A 17,659-nucleotide genomic window follows, 5' to 3' on the forward strand; every position below is an offset into this window, starting at 1 on the left:
AAAAAGGGAGAATGGCTCAAGTGGATATTGAGATAGAGAAAAATGTATGTCCTGAAGAGCAGGTTAGTGCCATGAGGCAGCTGTGGCAAGCAAGTGGGCATGTGCCCCATTCGCATGCTCGTTGATATCGATGAAAACGATATAATTCTTGAAGAGCTGGCTGAGTGCTCACACGCAGCACAGCTCATGCTTTGGCTGACACCACAGGCAGTCTGACTCCAGAAAGTTCTGGAGTACGCACTGGGCAGAGCTGGAAGGCTATGTACATGCTGAAGTCTACAAATGCCTACAGATTTAACTGGAATGCCAAGAAAGGAGAAAGTAGTACAAAAGGAATAGCCAAGTTTGGGAGAGAAATAAAAATAGACTAGCTAGCTGAGGAGACCACAGTTTACTTTGCAGGTCATGATTTGAGAGGAAGAGGCGCACATGTCTTCTTGTATGGTGGATGTGTGTGATGTAATATGGACTTTAAATTACTTCATAAAATCTGTATATTAAAAGACAGGTCCACAATTTAATACTATAATTCACAGAAATGTTTGGAGACACAGGAACTTTGTATCAGCCAGAACAGTGTGAAAATCACAACAGGGCTCCAGTGATTTGAGCTTATTCTAGATATATATTAATTTTTTTGTATGTTCCCTCTTTTAGAGGGCAAAAGTAATACCTTTGGCTGATTTTTGTTGTTAGAAATTCTTAATGACAGAGCAATTGTCCTAAAGTACATAGGACAACAAATTGAATCTCTACTTTATATTTTGTTATATATTCAACTAATCACAAGTCAGATAACCTGTTGAATCTGAGCAATGTATTTTAGTGTCAGTATCAGCATCAGTAAAGATGTGCAGAGAGATCTAGCACCTGTTATTTAAAACATGATGGACAGGTATAAATCAAATATAATTACTTTAATTTCAAAAAGTAAAAGAAAAGTTCATTGGTAACTGGAGTAAGTGGAATATGTTCTGTCCAGATGGTCATGCTGATATTAATGCATTCCAGAGTAGGATGACCTTAAAAAGGTGAAGTGGGACCCATACCCATTGTTGCCTGCTGCAGTTAGATGTCGTATACTTCTTTTTAGCTTGAAACATCAGCTTTAAAATTACGGGGATTTGCATAGTAAATGTATATGTATACTTTTATGTTTATAGCTAAGACTATCCAGTCCAACATCAAATAGTTTCAGGCACTGACTGAAATTTATACTAATTGTCTTTGCAACTCATTATGCTCAAGCTCCACCAGCACTTTGGGAAACAAACCTGTAAAGACTCTATGCCTGTTCAACTTGTCATATGTAATTACAGCATATTATATTACCATTGTATTATTTTTAAAAAAGTGTTCAGTCTAATAACAGTTGAACTGTTATTTTTACTTTATTTTCTAATGGTGTGTTTGTTAATTTAATTTACAAGAACATCTTCCACTCCACTACTCTCAAATGCTTAAAAGAGAAATTAGATTAATTCAAGTAAAAAAATTCTAGTATTTTACACCTTCTACTATTTTCTGCTAAGTGAGCGCAGTTTCTTTTGTAAAAGAAGAGCTACCCAGTCCCTTACCATACTGTGCAATCACATATGTTTACATCTCTGAAGTTAGCATCTATTTTCTTTCGTTTGGCAACTGTGAAATAGATTGCATCTTTCATCAGGAGTTCATCTCACTACAGGCAATCCTCATTCCCAAAAGTTTCCAATATACTAACCTTCTCAAAGAAGCCATGCTTGTTGTTTCGCTCTCTTTCTTGTTTTTTAAATTTAAATTAGCTATGGCTAAGGCATTAATGACACTAACCACACCTCACAATAACATTATCTTTTATTAGAGATCTTATTTTACATATCCCCACAAGATATAAAACCTTCCAAGAGAAAATATCAAAAACCTTCAGTTGAAATCAGTTTGTCTTGGACAATATGAGCAAGTAAACCAAAGGCATTTAAGATAAAGGAATGTGAAAAAAAACCCCAAATGTCAGTACAGGTACAACTGTGGTATGGAAAGTAATTACAAGGTTTTAAACCATTTCTTACACAGCATTGTCTTTAAAACCATACTGGAAGGAAAGGATGCTTGGTTCTCTTAACCAGTAGTTATAAACCCAGCAGCTATAAAAATAGAAAAAAGAAAATAAAATTATTAAATTAGCCAAAACAAGAACTTAAACTGAAATATCCAATAAAACAAAAATACGGTGTAAGAATTCACTAAGAGGTGCTGAAAAAAAAAACCAACCCAAACCCATCAACAGCCACTTCTGAACCAATTAAAATTAGAATTTATTGTCAGACTTTGACTGGAATTTTGACTTAGTTAAAGATTTCAGGAAAGGATCCCAAATTGAAGGCTGTTCTGTTGTTACACAACAATGCTGAGGCTGTTGGTCTCTTCTCCCAAGTAACTAGCAATAGGACAAGAGGAAATGGCCTCAACTTGCACCAGAGAAGGTTTAGATTGGACATTAGGAAAAATTTCTTTACTGAAAGAGTGGTCAAACATTGGAAGAAGCTGCCCAGGGAAGTGGTGGAGTCACCATCCTGGAGGTGTTCAAAAAACATGTAAATGTGGCACATTGGGACATGGTTTAGTGGGCATGGTGGTGTTGGGTTGATGCTCGGACTTGATCTTAGAGGTCTTTTCCAACCTTATCATGGTTGGAAAATAATTCTATGGATTCTACAAAAAAAAAAGCAAAATAAATGAATAAAGATTATATCTGCTGGTTAAGGAAAATTCAAGCATTGTGATTGTACAGCTGATGATAAAAGACCGAATGCTATATGAAACATCTTTCAGAAATAATTCCAACAGGCAAAATACTTTAAAATTTTATTGCATCAAAATTTTGCTTTCCTGCCTAACAAAACTGAAATAGTATTTTGAAAGCTCTCTTGCACAGAACACATAAAAATCTCTGAAGCGTTTTAATTCTAACAATGTAACAAAATAAATGTTATGAGAAATTTCTGCTGGCAAGTCTACCAAGCTTTGAGCTCCAACAAAAAATAGTATTTTCAACTACTACAGCTAAGAAAAGTTACAGTACATGTTTATTGCATGAAAACATCCATTTATTGGATCCATCTGATTCTTCCATTTGTGGTTAGTGGTCCCTATATTCTTGATATAACTTGCACCAGATCCTACTAAGTATTCCATTAATTACAAAACACACAGTAGATTGAATTATGTAGGGAAATCTATACAATCTCAACAGAGATCCAACCTGTGACAATGCATGAAATCAACGATTCGCTTTCATTTTCTTTTAAGATAGCCTGTAGCAACATGATATGATTTGATACACTGTGGAACAACAATGATGAAATTAAATACAGTAGGTAATATTAGAGTTAGAAAATAGCACATCTTTTTACCAGTTATGATGAGTTTTCATGCATTAGCATTAAAGATAAACAATGATGTATGGAAAAGTAAAGCATAAGCAGGAGATAGAACAAAGCTATGAAGATAAATGAAGATTAGGAAATTGGATCATACCCAAGTGCATGTTTATATATATTAACTGTAAACAGCAGCTCTACTTAGGGAAATATTTTTCACACTTGAATGGCTTCAGCACTAAATATGAATTACTTAATATGTGAAAACGTAGCAAAAAGTAAGACTCCATTCTTCAGTAATGTGAACACTGGCAATGTAAGTGAGGTTGCAAGCTTGGAAAATGTTGTTTAAAATATAGGCACATGATTCTGAATTAACAGGTCACCACAGTCTGTGACATGCAAGCACATGTTTTGATGCGTTTGTAAACTATGTCTTGCTTACTATCAACTCTCTGCATCAAGATGCAATTTTCTTGAAAGCAGCTGAATTTAGATTTTACAGTAATTCTTTTTGTCTGTTTCATGTTATGACATCATTTTAATACATTCAAATAGTCAAAAACTTCAGAATAAGACAGCACAAACTTGGTGCAGGAGGACATAGATCAGAGTGTGGCCAGCATTGTCAAATAGGAGATATACAGCTTAAGTATTATATAAACCACCTTTCCCCCAAAAACATTAACATAGACACCAAAATTGTAACAAGACGTATCAAAAAATAAGGCACATTTATCTTGATATGGTAATCTTGAAATAGAAAACTCATTTCAGAGAACATTGGTATCTAAATGAGTTTTATAAAAAAATCTTGTATTCATGATAATTATGGACATTTCTCATCATACATGATAATGGAATAATTGCACATATCCCAGTTGTGTCAAGTAACAAAATGGGAGTTTTATTAAACATTTCCATTGCAAAATTATTTTGTAAGTTCATGTTTTCCTATTTACATAACTCAGGTGAATGGTAGCAGTATTAAAATCTACCATCACTTATCACAAGTACTGCAGGCTTTCATTTTACCACAATTAATAATCCCCTTTGTGTTGAATAAATTGAAATTAATTGTGGAATAAATTGAGATTATTGTCATTTATATAAATGATTGTAAATATTTGGACATCAGCTACTACACAAGAACATTTTATTCTTTTTTTTTTTCCCCAAGCTGCATCAGGACTTTCTACACTGAATTATTTGTACATAAATTCATCGAGGATCAGCAAAGAAGGCCGTTTAAAATCCAATCCCCTCTTTAAGAAAATTAAAACTCCAGAAACATCATTAGTTAGCATTTAACCTGAGATTTAATTTGTTGAGAGGTTAACATCCTTAGAAATTTCTTCACTTGTTGCATTAACTTATGCCGATGTTGCTGTTTTATGAGAAAAAAACCCAAAAAAACCCCAAAACCAAAAAAGTCGCTGACAACATGGCTTTTCACTGTGTTGGTCAAAAAAAATTATAGAATGCATGTTTTTCTCACAGTATCCAGAAGCTGGAGTAATAATAATGTGCTTTTTATTGCACGTGAAACTTAGAGGAGATATAATTGCAGATTCCTCTTCTCTATCTGAGTATTAAAGCCAGATTTCAGCTTAGCTGAATCCGAAACGTATTTATGTCCATAGAACTCATATTTATTTCACTTAGATTTCTGGCATCCGGAGGTGAGTGCATCAAAGATAAAGATGCAGGTGTAAGACTTTCCACTCTGAACTTGTTAAAGAGTTTATGCACCTTTATCTGGGAAGGAAAAAAAAAAAATATTAGAAAATACAGCATATACCTTAAAATCGACCTTAACCTAATTCTAACAATGATCCAAATGATACATCTTCTTAAGGTATCAGCACAGCAATTCTTACACCAAAGATCATGAATATTTTTATGTACCACGTCTCAAATGCTATGCACTGAATTAGATCTTTAAAGGCAGTGTTCACTTGCCACATTTCAAAGCAAGTAACTTAAATCCATATATTAAAAAACTCATCAGAAACCTTTGGATTAAACTCTTCTTGTGAACAAAACACTCTTCTGCTTAAAGAAAATCTCAAACCTATTTCAAAATTTGATTACAAAATTTCAACAGATTCATAACCATCCAGTCTATCTGTAACTCTCAGAACAAAGTTGTATAATTTATATTTCATACTCTTACACATCATAAATCTACAGCAATTGCAAAATGCTCAGATACTTGCAATGGTGTTAGGCCACGTAAGTGAGCAGGAGTAGACAAAGGACATGCTATAATACGCAACAGTTTTCAAAGTAAGAGTCACATCATTTGTGGATACATTAATAATAGATACACTTCAGAATGTAATTTGACTCTTTGTACTTAGTAAAACTCTAAAAATTTGAGAAATACTGATCTGTGTTATATGAAAACAGCATTTACAGGAAGTTAATGAGATTAAAACTGACCAAGAAGTTTACTTCTTGATGCTTACATGGTCACACCAACCTATCGAATGGAAAGCAGCTTTCCAGATAAACATAACTATTATCCTGAAAATATAACTATTGAGAAATAAATACCTAGACTTCACCTATAATTTGACTTATCAGTGTTTCTGCAATACGTGTAAGGTTAGCTACCCATAAAATATCAGTATACCTTTCCCTGAGTAGTGGAACAGAGCAGACCCGTGTCTCTGTTTGAAAATCTACAGTCAAATCCCTTTCTGTGAAGAATCAGAGCAGCTTCATCAGACGGCTCAATATCTACCTAAAAATAAAATAAGAAATTACTCGGGATGTAGCAGAACTAGAAAGACATTTTAGGACCTCATAAAATTACCATTACCCTACAGTGACAGAGCAAATTATGCCTTAGCTAATGTTCATCTTATATTGAATTGTCATGTTTCATTAATGCATATAAGACTAAACAGAGAAAGAACTAAACAGCAAAGAGAATTTAAATATACAGTTATATTCTGTAGTATTTTGTAAGTTCTTAACCAAGGAGTTCAAAGCTCAGTAGATGCTCATGTACAGACTCAGAATTCAAGTGGAGCTATCTTAGTTGTATTAACAGGCTTCCCAGAAAAATTACATGGCAAAACCAAAACCAAACTAGAAATTATATGCTAATTACAACAGTCAAGTTTTAAAAACTCATTGTGACCATGTTCCATCAATCTTTCACTTTGCAAAGGTGTCCTCTAAAGTCTAACTCGTCTATACCATGGGACACATCCCTGCAGCAAAGAGGAGCCCAAGAAACCTGGTTAATATACAAGGATCACCTCCTCCAAGTGCTCCAGCTACACCACCCAAGTTGCAGAAAGCAAAGCCTGAATGAAGGCTGCCCACTGTAGGAGAAGACCAGGTTTGAGACCATTTAAGGAACCCGCAGATGCACAAGTCCAAGGGACCCAATAAGACACATCTGTGGGTCCTGAAGGAATTGGCAGATGAAGTGGCTAAGCCACTATCATGTTTGAGAAGTCGTGGCAGCCTGGAAAAGTTCCCACCAACTGGAGAACTTCCAAGGGGACACATAACCCCCGTACTTCAAAAGGGAAAAAAGGAAGACCTCTAGAACTACAGGCCAGTCTCAACTCTGTGCCCAGCAAGATCATGGAGTGGATCCTCCTGGAATTATGATAGGGCACATGGAAAATAAGGAGGTAATTAGTGACAGCCACCATGGTTTCACTAAGGGCAAATCATGCCTGACAAACTCAGTGGCCTTCTACTGATGGGGTTACAGCATTGATGGATAAGGGAAGAGCAACTGACATCATCTACCTGGACTTGTCCAAAGCATTTGAGACTGTCCCACACAACATCCTTGTCTCTAAATTGGAGAGACACAGATTTGACAGATGGACCACTCCCTGGATCAGGAATTGGCTGGATGGATTACACGCAAAGAATCATGGTCAGCAGCTTGATATCCGAGTGGAGAACAATGATGAGTGGCACTCCTCAAGGGTCGGTATCGGAATCGGTGCTGTTTAACATCTTTGTTGGCGACATGGACAGTAGGATTGAGTGCACCCTCAGCAAGTTTGCCGATGACACCAAGCTGTGTGGTGCGGTCAACATGCTGAAGGGAAGGGAGGCTGGAGAGGTGGGCCCGTGCAAACCTCATGAAGTTCACCAAGGCCAAGTGCAAGGTCCTGCACATGGGTTGGGGCAATCCCAAGCACAGATACAGGCTGATGGGTGGATCGAGAGCAGCCGTGTGGAGAAGGACTTGGGGGTGCTGGTGGATGAAAAACTGAGTATGAGCCAGCAGTGTGTGCTCGCAGCTCAGAAACCCAATCACATCCTGGGCTGCATCAAGAGAAGTGTGGCCAGCAGGTTGAGGGAGGTGATTCCCCTCACCTCTACTCTGCTCTGATGAGACCCCACCTAGATGGAATACTGCCTTCAGCTCTAGGGACCCCAGCACTAGACAGACATGGACCTGCTCAGGTTGGTCCAGAGGATGGCCACGAAGATGATTAGGGCCTGGAGCTCCTCCCCAGTGAGGACAAGCTGACAGAGTTGGGGTTGTTCAGCCTGGAGAACAGAAGGCTCTGGGGAGACCTTAGAGTGGCCTTCCAGTACTTCAAGGGGACCTACAGGAAAGGTGGGGAGGGACTCTTGATCAGCGAGTGCAGTGATAGGACAAGTGGTAACGTTTTCAAAACTGGAAAGGGGTAGATTTAGATTAGATATTAGGGAGGAATTCTTTCCTGTGAGGATGGTGAGACACTGGAACAGGTTGCCCAGAGAAGCTGTGGCTGCCCCCTCCCTAGCAGAGTTCAAGGCCAGGTTGGATGAGACTTTGAGCCACCTGTTTAGTGGAAGGTGTCCCTGCCCATGGCAGGGGGTTTGGAACTAGGTGATCTTTAAGGTCCCTTCCAACCCAAACCATTCCATGATTCTATGATGATTAAGGTGTACATGAAATGTATACTAAAATACAAATATTACACACATTTTATGTTTATAGATAAGATATACAGTACTCTTGAGGTTCAACAGGCATCAAAGAGTAAGCCAAGAGTTACTCACAATCTCAGCTTCCTAATTTGGACCAAATAGCTAAAATCACTCAGGACAAATGGGTCACACAAGCATAGCATATAAATGCCTCAAATCAGAATCCTGTTCTGATACATACTTCAATTAACAAAGGCATAGCTAGAACTGGCTGGGAAACTTCAATTTACACAAAAACATCTTTTTTTTTTTTTCTTTTACAATAAGATGTAGAAAACTACTCTTGTACAGGAAGAGGAACATAAAAGAAATTCTTCACATCCACGCAAGCTAGCTTCACACCACATGAATGGCACATAACAGCATGTCTTTCGTGCTGCAAGCTGTCTGCTGTATTGCTACGCTCACCTTAGTAATTTTCTATCATGCGTTTGCTACTTTTTTGTTGTTGTTTTACATTCTTCAGCTCTTCTTCTTAGTATATATATAATAAGGGCATGTAAAAGATGGTTCTATCTGCAGCTATGCTAGCTCTTTTCTCTAATTTATTTCTGGTTTACTTGATTTTGTACTGGTGCTTTTTCCCCAAAAGTCTCTGCCATGAGTTAGGTCCATTTCTAGTACTCCAATAAGTATCTCCTGCCTTGGAGAAACCTATGCCTACAAGCATTAGGCACTTTGTGATGCTTTAGCTCTTGAAGGTGTAAAAAACGAGAGAGGTCTTAATCTAACAGGCTTCAGATCCAAACCAATTTTCTCCCAATAAAGGAGATCTTGAAACAGCTTGAACCAGCTTATTTGAAATTCAGCATGACAGAACTTCATAGTACAACAAATTCATAGGATTAAGTACTCATTCAAATAATAAAAAATGGTGAACTGATAAAACTTAATGTTTTCTAAGTTCCTCATTTAAAATAGTAAAAATTTACTCAACAGTATTTGGAATTGAAATAAGATACTTTGCAGTAAGACCTTGACTGATAAAAACTTTGCATATTTTACAAATAACGAATAAAACTCAGTTTGAGAAGATTTTCATGAACAACATTAGTTTATAACCACCTAAAATCAGTTTTTAATTAATGAATGGCACCTACAGTCAGCATACTCAAATAAGTTTACACTACTCAGTATCATTTATGGCTGAAAAATTTCTTATCCTGCTTATTGGAACAGTAGTACTACTTTCCACATTAAGTAAGGTAATAATGATGATGTCTCTAACTATGAAATACCTGACTGCGTATTCACTGTCATTGATATGAGTGTTGCACTTAAAAGTAGACATTTTTATACACACAAAATAATACCATCTCCCTAAGCATCATATTAGTGAAATATTAAAATTCATACTGCAAAAGCCTAACTTCCTATGGGGTAAATTGATGTTAAAAATGACAAGTGAGTAATGGGTATCAACACTCTCTCTATTACAGTGGAATCAGCTCGTAGTAATCTGCATAACAAATGCATTTATGCAGTTCCAAAGACAGCATGCATATTTAATCTTTTAAGTTTTTTAAATTAAATATTATCTTAATTAAGATTCAGAAGATTTAAAACAAAGATAATAAACAATTAATGACACTTCCAGGAAAAGAGTTTTGGTAAGTATAAACATCTATGACATAATAGTCAACCAATTCCCAGGATTTTATCATGCACATAGCACTCATGTGTAATAAATTAAGCTGTTCTAACTCATTACCAAAGCAGGTGTAAGACTGAGTAAGTTGCGACAGCCTCTGTATCTACTTTAGCTTACCTCTTCTTACACCACCCCTAGGTAAATTAGATTAAGTGTATGTAAGTCCAAGGAATATTGGAACAAGGATGAATCTAATTTACATCAAGTATACCTTCTATACGTGACCATGCTAACTGCATGAAAACCTGTATCAAATTTCTCAATTTTCAACAAACGACATCCATAATCTTGTATTGATTATTACTATTGTTGATTATTGTTATTGATTATTGAAATTTTCACAGCATTGTTACATAACAAAAATTCTGTAACTACTGTACTACCAAATCTCTGATTCCCTTTCTTCGAAGAGCTGCCAAAGTTTGTTTTGATTTTGATCTCTGAGAAATAAAAAGCAGTTCTCACATTAGGCTTCTAGATGGAAAAAATTTTGCTAGGCTTTCTCATACGCTGTATCTCAGGGCAACACTGCTAAAATTTTGATGAGAAAGAACAAAGCCCAAAACATTTCAAAACTTTATCTGATTACTGTAAGCAAATAGACATGCATTGAAAAGACGAAGCAACATGACAAAAATATGTATTTATATGTAGTATAAAGGGACAAATGTACTCAGTTTTTAAATCTCAAGGCCCAGTCTACTTACAGTAGGTAAAATCTGGGTCAAACAACTTAAAAACTGGAGCTTTATTAAAACATTTCTTTAAATTTCATATTCTTAAAGCACTGGACTCTTCCATTACAAGATCACATATCTTACAACAATAGCAATATGTTCCTGCTGAGAGAAGCAGAGTTTAAAGGGAAACTAGGAATTCCCTTAAGTTTTTTCTCATTGATGTTTTCATGCACTTTCATGCATTCTGATTTCTAATAACACTTTATTTTAATTTGGTACCCTTTCATGTGAAATAGTAATGGTAGAATTTCTTGAAAATAAACTTCAACAGCTAAAGAAGCAGTCTACATTTCTGGGAAAAATTGCATTGCGTCAATTAGCCAGAATTATAACACTTATTATTCAAATTCTTGGAAGACAGGGAAAGGAAACAAAGTGATAAGAGATTAAAAAAAGACCATTTTGTCACACAAAAAATTATTTGCATGGCATAGGGCAATTTCTGCTGTGGGGAAGAACTGTTCTATACCTATAACAACAGTGCTCCTATCCTATGACTACTGATAACTTTCACTCTGAAGTGCACAAAGTAATGCTGCAAGCTCAAGACCTGTCAATCAAGTAATTATCAAGTTGTGGACAGGGAATAGATCATAGTCTCAAACAACCTTATACCAACTGGGATAGTTCGGCCAGTATAGCCCAGATAAAAATTGCAGAATTCACCTATGAGGTCTATTTTGCAGTGTATCTGCAAAACAGCAGACATAGAGCCAGCCTTCCATTTAACAGCTTTCATGGCCACATGATAAAAACAAGGTGAGGAAGTTTAGGCCTTGAAAAGGGAGAGGGGGCAGGTTCATGAAGGTCTGCCCCTGAACTTGACATGCTGAAGCAAACAGGTGTTGCTGAGCTCGCTGAGGTAAATGAAAAGATTTTACAGTGAAGTGTGGAACATACACTTCACATGAAGATTTAATCCAATACAAAGCTACTTCCTAACTCCTCAAAGGCATAAGACCCACAGAATCAAGAGCAATTCCACTTTGAAATTCAGAATAAGAAACAGTTACAGCTGAAGAAGTGTACATGAGATTGAACTACTAACAGAGAAAGTGTGAGAAAGTAAACCAATTCTTTAAGTTTTATAAGAGTAAAAATGAAGAACTGTAATAAAACAGTAGCTAATGGGCAAGTTTTGCCAATATTCTGAATATAATCTGAGGTTATATATTATAGATAAGCAGTTCTACCTCAGCCACCACCGAAGACCCTAAGGGTGAAGGGACAACTGTGGTTTCTAAGTATGTAAATACAGCAGAATGAAAAAGGGATTTCATCTATGGTAATAGCACTGGTGGATGATACTGCAGTACAGTATGAAGTTAATACACCCACATTTTACAAGGTGCTGAAAAACTGAAAAGAATTTATACAAGAGCTGGCAGAAGGAGGACACACAAAAAGTTCTAATTCTATAGTTTATCAAACAGAAATTGAAATATGGTGGTTACAATTGTGTAAGTTCTTTTGCAAAGAAAAAAAAAAAATTGAGCCCAGAACAGGGTTTGGGTTGGGTTTTTGGTTTGTTTTTGTTTGTTTGCGTTTTTAAAAATTTTTTTGTTTAATTGTAAGCCTACCAGAGAACAGTTTCACAGAAACCAAGGATTGTAAGCTGATGTTAGAATAATTAAAATAGGTCTTTTAATATTTTAACAATTTATTCATGTTAAGATGTGGTAGATTTTCTTTAAGTATTCCAAATGGAATCAAAGGGGTTTAAAATTATATGCTTTATTAAACACACAAATTATTGTACTCAGAACAAAGTCTAATGACCTTACATTTAATTCTTGTTAATATAGAAGAGGCCAAAGTATATGAACACTTCTGGTTTTAAACTTTGGGAATACATTAAAATGTGCCCCCTCCAGTGACAGAATAATGCACTATGCATACAATTATGTTCTGAAAAAAAAGACTCCCGTATTTCACATTACTTAAACAGACACAAGTCTCTAGCTCTCGCAGAATCAACAAAAACAAGTTATCACACTGCAGTTTATCATATACGCCCCCCATTAGTTTCCTAGAATAAAGTATTTGATTAAACTACATTAATAAGCTATATCATATGTTTGCTCATAAAAATAGTGGTTTGACCTTACCTTTGATTGGATTGTCCTCAGAGTGACGATATGAATGTCACAAGGCATGGATGACATGAGTGGAGAAAAAGTATTTAGCATCTCTGGCACACCTGAATCTGCATATGTTGTCATTGGAATTACAGGATGATTTAAGAAAGAAGAAGTCATATGGCTAAGAAGAGAGGGAAAACTGACTGATGCCTTCTCTTCATTCTGCAAAACACAAGAGAAAATATTTGTAAAATCAAGCAAATATACCATCATGTCTAAATTTTGAAACCCACTTACTTTATATATGATTTCATTAACTTAATACAGAATGTAAATTTATGGACTGTCCATTTTACTTTTGGAAACTGCTGATCATCTACTAATTCTCTTCTAGAACTAGGTATACTTCCTGTTTTTACAAACCACTAGTGTATCTTTCAAAATGATCATTAGGTAACACCTCATTTTACACCATTCCTCAGCTTTCTGTGATGTATAAACAATGCAGTTTAGAGAAAGAAATTAGCTACTACATTAGCAAGTTGCTCCTATCTATTCAGTATCTACTTTAATACTGACAGCAGGCTTCCTTTTCTGCATAAATTCTCTGTCCTTTATTTCTACTTTCTTCAGATTCATCTAACTTGTATGCTACATCCTTCTTTCTTTTTAAATCTAACTTCTTAAAAAACTGTCGGAAGAAATTGCAACTAGCATCTTTGTCTTGGTCTGCAATGCAAAAGATTTCTTTCAGCAGTTTTATTTCAATGTCATGCCAGCAGGAACTGAAGAGACACTCTCCAAAGATTTTAACAAGTTTTGTAGTTTCAAAGTTTTGTATTAGCAGTGCTTTTACATGGCTGCAGAAGTCATGCTACAAAATCAAGATGACTAAGGCCTACATGATCACAATAACTAGTTAAAGCTCCATAGAAGACAGAAAACAAAGGGACTTAAAAAAGGCACTTTCTGTTTTAGAGTGTCAGTGAAGAGAAGGTAGAAATGGGTGAAAACTAATTTTGCTCTTATTTTCCCTTGCATACTTAATAATATAAATCCCTGCTTGTTTAAACAGGTGATTTTTAGTGAAAACTTTGCAGAAAGTTTACTGAAAACATAGGATCTTAAGCACCGATATCTTAAATTTGCATTTTGTGATAGGCTGAAAACATGGAAACAAAAAATAAATAGAAGATACTTAAAGCAAAGGGGAGTATTATTTATCAGTTTACAATGGTCAACCACAACAGTAATTCCTGTTTTGGGATGCGTATGCACGTATGCATACTTATTTATATCTCTGCAGTAGCATTACAGATTAAATACATCTAGCAGCATAGCAACTGAAAATATGCCAGAGCTGCCAAGATGATAATTTCTGTTTTATTCTTGGTGCTTTTTTTGGTCATGACTAACACTGTTTGCCTCTCTGGTAGCTACTTAGCATAGAGGTTAGTATTTTTATAGATATATTATGACCCCCAATTACTTTCCATAAATGGTAATAAGTTGATAGTTGTAGAGGATTGTTCCTCCATGTGCCTCACTACGTTTATTTACATCTGCCACTTTACTGCATGCTTAATCAGTCTTAAGTCTCCAATTCTTCAGTTAGCCTTGACTTTTTTTTTATTACCTTGAATAGTTCAGCATCACCAGCAAACTTTCTTGTCATGATTTTATTTTCCCATTAAAGTATGAGCAAGCTTGCTCAAAGTACAGCTAAAGCTGAAAGTCTTCAGTTCAAGTGACTGCATGCACTCTCTACCCACAGGGCAAATGTGCATATACGTGTTCTTTCAAAGAAGAATAAACTCTTTCATAGCAAAAGGACACAGTTTACTCTGTTGCCACAGATGTGCTAGTCAGTCAAAACATTTTATGGTCAGTTTTCTTACTACTATTCAATTTTTCTTTTTTCTGTAAAATAAGTTGATTGCTTGCACCTGAGAACTTAAAAGAAGGTCTCCTAGAATATCTTACAAATTACACATGAATCAGTCACATAATTTATTAATCTTATTATAATATTTAAAATAAAAGATGTATCAAAAGCCCTTGCAACTGGTTCCTAGTACTACACGTGTTACCCTGAGAACAAGCATAAGACAAAATGGCTTCTAGCAACAACAGTTATTTGAGATCAGTTTTTCATATGCGCATGTAAATAATGGGCATTCATACTCAAAGCATTTGAGATCAGCAATTTTGCCTAAACAGAATTCACATTCAGCCATTTCCTCCTCTACCTTCAACCATTGCGTAACACACTACGAACACGTCAAAGTAAGAAGTGCATGCCCCATATCCAACACAGCTCCCCTCAACTCAGATTTCTCAGGTTTAAGGGACTCCAAGTAGTTGAAAAAAGGAAGAATGGTGAGCCTTCACAGAAATATCTTTTTTTAAACAATGCTTTATCTAAATGCAAATTCTCACTTAAGACATTCCAAATGCCTACTTGGAGAAGGGCCACAGTTTTTTATGGGAAGAGTGACTGAATAATAATTCTGCTAAGTGCAACTTTATGCCTGGAAGTACAGTGCTTCCTGAAAACAAACAGAACTCATTTAGATGTTCTCATTTCACAAAAAGATGTTCCTCAGGAAATGCCACCAAAGGCATTTGAGATGGAGACACGAGATCTTTCTGAAAGCTTCTGATCCACGTACAGAAAAATACTGTGCACATAAACACAAGCATGACATCCATGGGTCTAAGCCTTGCTCAAATCTCAGAGATGAGAAGAACAGGAAAAAATGGGAAGAAAGTTTGTATACTGGCCGATATGAAAGTAAAAAAAAAATCACCTGTAAAAATATGAGATGAATCCTCAGCCTTGTCTAGAAAAAGATAGCACAGGGTAGGTCAATCCTCTAGGACCAAAATCTTCAAAGCCTTCTCTAAGGCTAACAGAAGTAATATGAATAAAAAGGGTGTTTTTATATAAAGATGAAGTAATATAGATTCCGGTTGAGAAACCAGGAAAGATGGAAGGAAAGACACTGTAAACTTTGAAGAAGACTCTGGGTGTGAGAGAATCATTTATTATTGATGGGCAATGGGACAAAATTCTCAGATAACCCTTAGCAGAACCATAAAGGGTGTCTCCTCAGTTCCAAGATTCTAGAAATAACTGAGGATTGCAGAGAAACACAGTCTTGAAGGACTCCGGCAAATGCTAGAACCAGAGCTGATATAATGTGGCTCATTTTTGCCCCTGCTGTGTTTACATGTTTTATCACAGGCATAAATACTGCACTTAAGCATTAGCCACTTTGAAACTTTGAAAAGCTGCACTAAGACTTAGGCAGACATTTTATCTTGAATCTTGTATTCCCACACCTAGAATGACAGTCAGCTTTGGATGACTGTACCAACAGAATAAGTGCAGTCATTCAGTGAAACTACATAATAGCAGTGGGATTGGAGAGTACAGCCAGTGCCAAAAGCTGCCAGGACACCAAGGGAAAAAAGGTTTTGCAAACCCTGTGATGACAATGCTCTCACAGAAGACCTAGAAAAGACACTTCAAATCCCACTCCCTTCTAGGTACATCACAGTCACAAAAGGATTGGAGTATGTCTTTCCCCTCTCAACCTAGTGATTTGAAATATAAATGGGACTCTGGGAAAAGAGAGAGATGGGAAGAGTTTACATGTGCAAACAATGCATCTGGAAGAATAGTCACTATGAGCACATTCACTATGTGGGTGGCTTTCAGCAGTACCCTGCTGATGCTAAGTCAAAAGACGTAGTCCCACAGTCTTCATCTAATTAAAGTACTGCTCTCTCAAACACGGCATTATTTCCTCAACTTCAATGACAGTGTTTAGTACTCAAAGTGTAAATGGAGCTCCACTGGCAGCCTTACAAACATTATGTACTGGCAAGATTCTGACGAATGCCACTGATACAGCTGAGTGCTACCTTAATGAGATCTAATCAAAGCAAATACTGCCTTTTTTGACTACCTTACAGCACATTCATATACAGTTATCCAATTGGAAACTGTCTGTGTTGAAATTCATCCCTTTGAATGACTGTGCAATAGATGTAAACAAATCCTCATATAGGATCTTCCCTTGTCATCAAAAGTGAGTAATTCTTAACTTTCAGTTTTAAGGAAAAACAAACAAATAAACCACACCTTAGTAATACCTTACATTACAATTTGCAACAAGTTCTAAGAATGGCCTCATCTATAAAAAGTGCCCTTATATCAGAAATGAGATATTTTATTGATAAATAGAGGATTGAACAGAACAAGAAAAGACTCAGAGAGTTTTCTGGTAATAGTTTAAATCCAGGTTTAAATTCAGAACTGAGGTCCTTAATTAGAGAGGAAAACCTCTAATTAGACTTTTCAGAAATCATTTAGTAATTGAATAGAAGAAAGAAATGGAAAATACTTAAAGAAGAAAGTAAAGCTGAAGCAGTTGATAACTGGACTTAATTGAGCTAACAGAGAAACAATTAACTTTTCAACACAGACAAGTAGTCTAAAATTTCCCATAAGAAAGTAAGGAAAGGAATCTCAGGCAGACAGAATATCAATCACAATTCTTGACCATTTACTCCTCCTCTAGACTGTTCTCTGCTGCGAACAACCCTAGTCAGGAAAGAAATTTACTTTAAGTCCAAAACCCCACCAGCATCCAAAATATCTGAGCAAACATGCTGAAATGTGGATGCTGACTTTGGATGACATCACATTCAAATAAAATCTGGAAACAGATAGAATTCTGGGCCTGCTAAATCAAGGGATGCACATCAAAATAGTCTGATACCAAACCACCTGGACTATTCCTGAAAGGACAAAGTCTCTCACTCTTGTGCTGTGTGAGGAGACAATTTTTATCA

General features: G+C 36.1%; 1 protein-coding gene across 1 annotated transcript in view; it reads right to left on the bottom strand.

The window, feature by feature from the left end:
* Nucleotides 1-4,967: 4,967 nt before the first annotated feature.
* MAN2A1 (mannosidase alpha class 2A member 1) overlaps nt 4,968-17,659 on the bottom strand; it is a 126,694-nt gene continuing 114,002 nt past the window's right edge. The window contains exons 20-22 of the mRNA XM_086480083.1: nt 12,824-13,018; nt 6,001-6,111; nt 4,968-5,120 (exon numbers count right to left, since the gene is read on the bottom strand). Coding sequence (XP_086336209.1) covers nt 4,968-5,120; nt 6,001-6,111; nt 12,824-13,018 — 459 coding nt within the window. The remainder of the gene's footprint in view (nt 5,121-6,000; nt 6,112-12,823; nt 13,019-17,659) is intronic.

Source organism: Leptosomus discolor, chromosome Z (assembly GCF_034619465.1).
Source record: "Leptosomus discolor isolate bLepDis1 chromosome Z, bLepDis1.hap2, whole genome shotgun sequence".
Taxonomy (NCBI): Eukaryota; Metazoa; Chordata; class Aves; order Leptosomiformes; family Leptosomidae; genus Leptosomus; species Leptosomus discolor.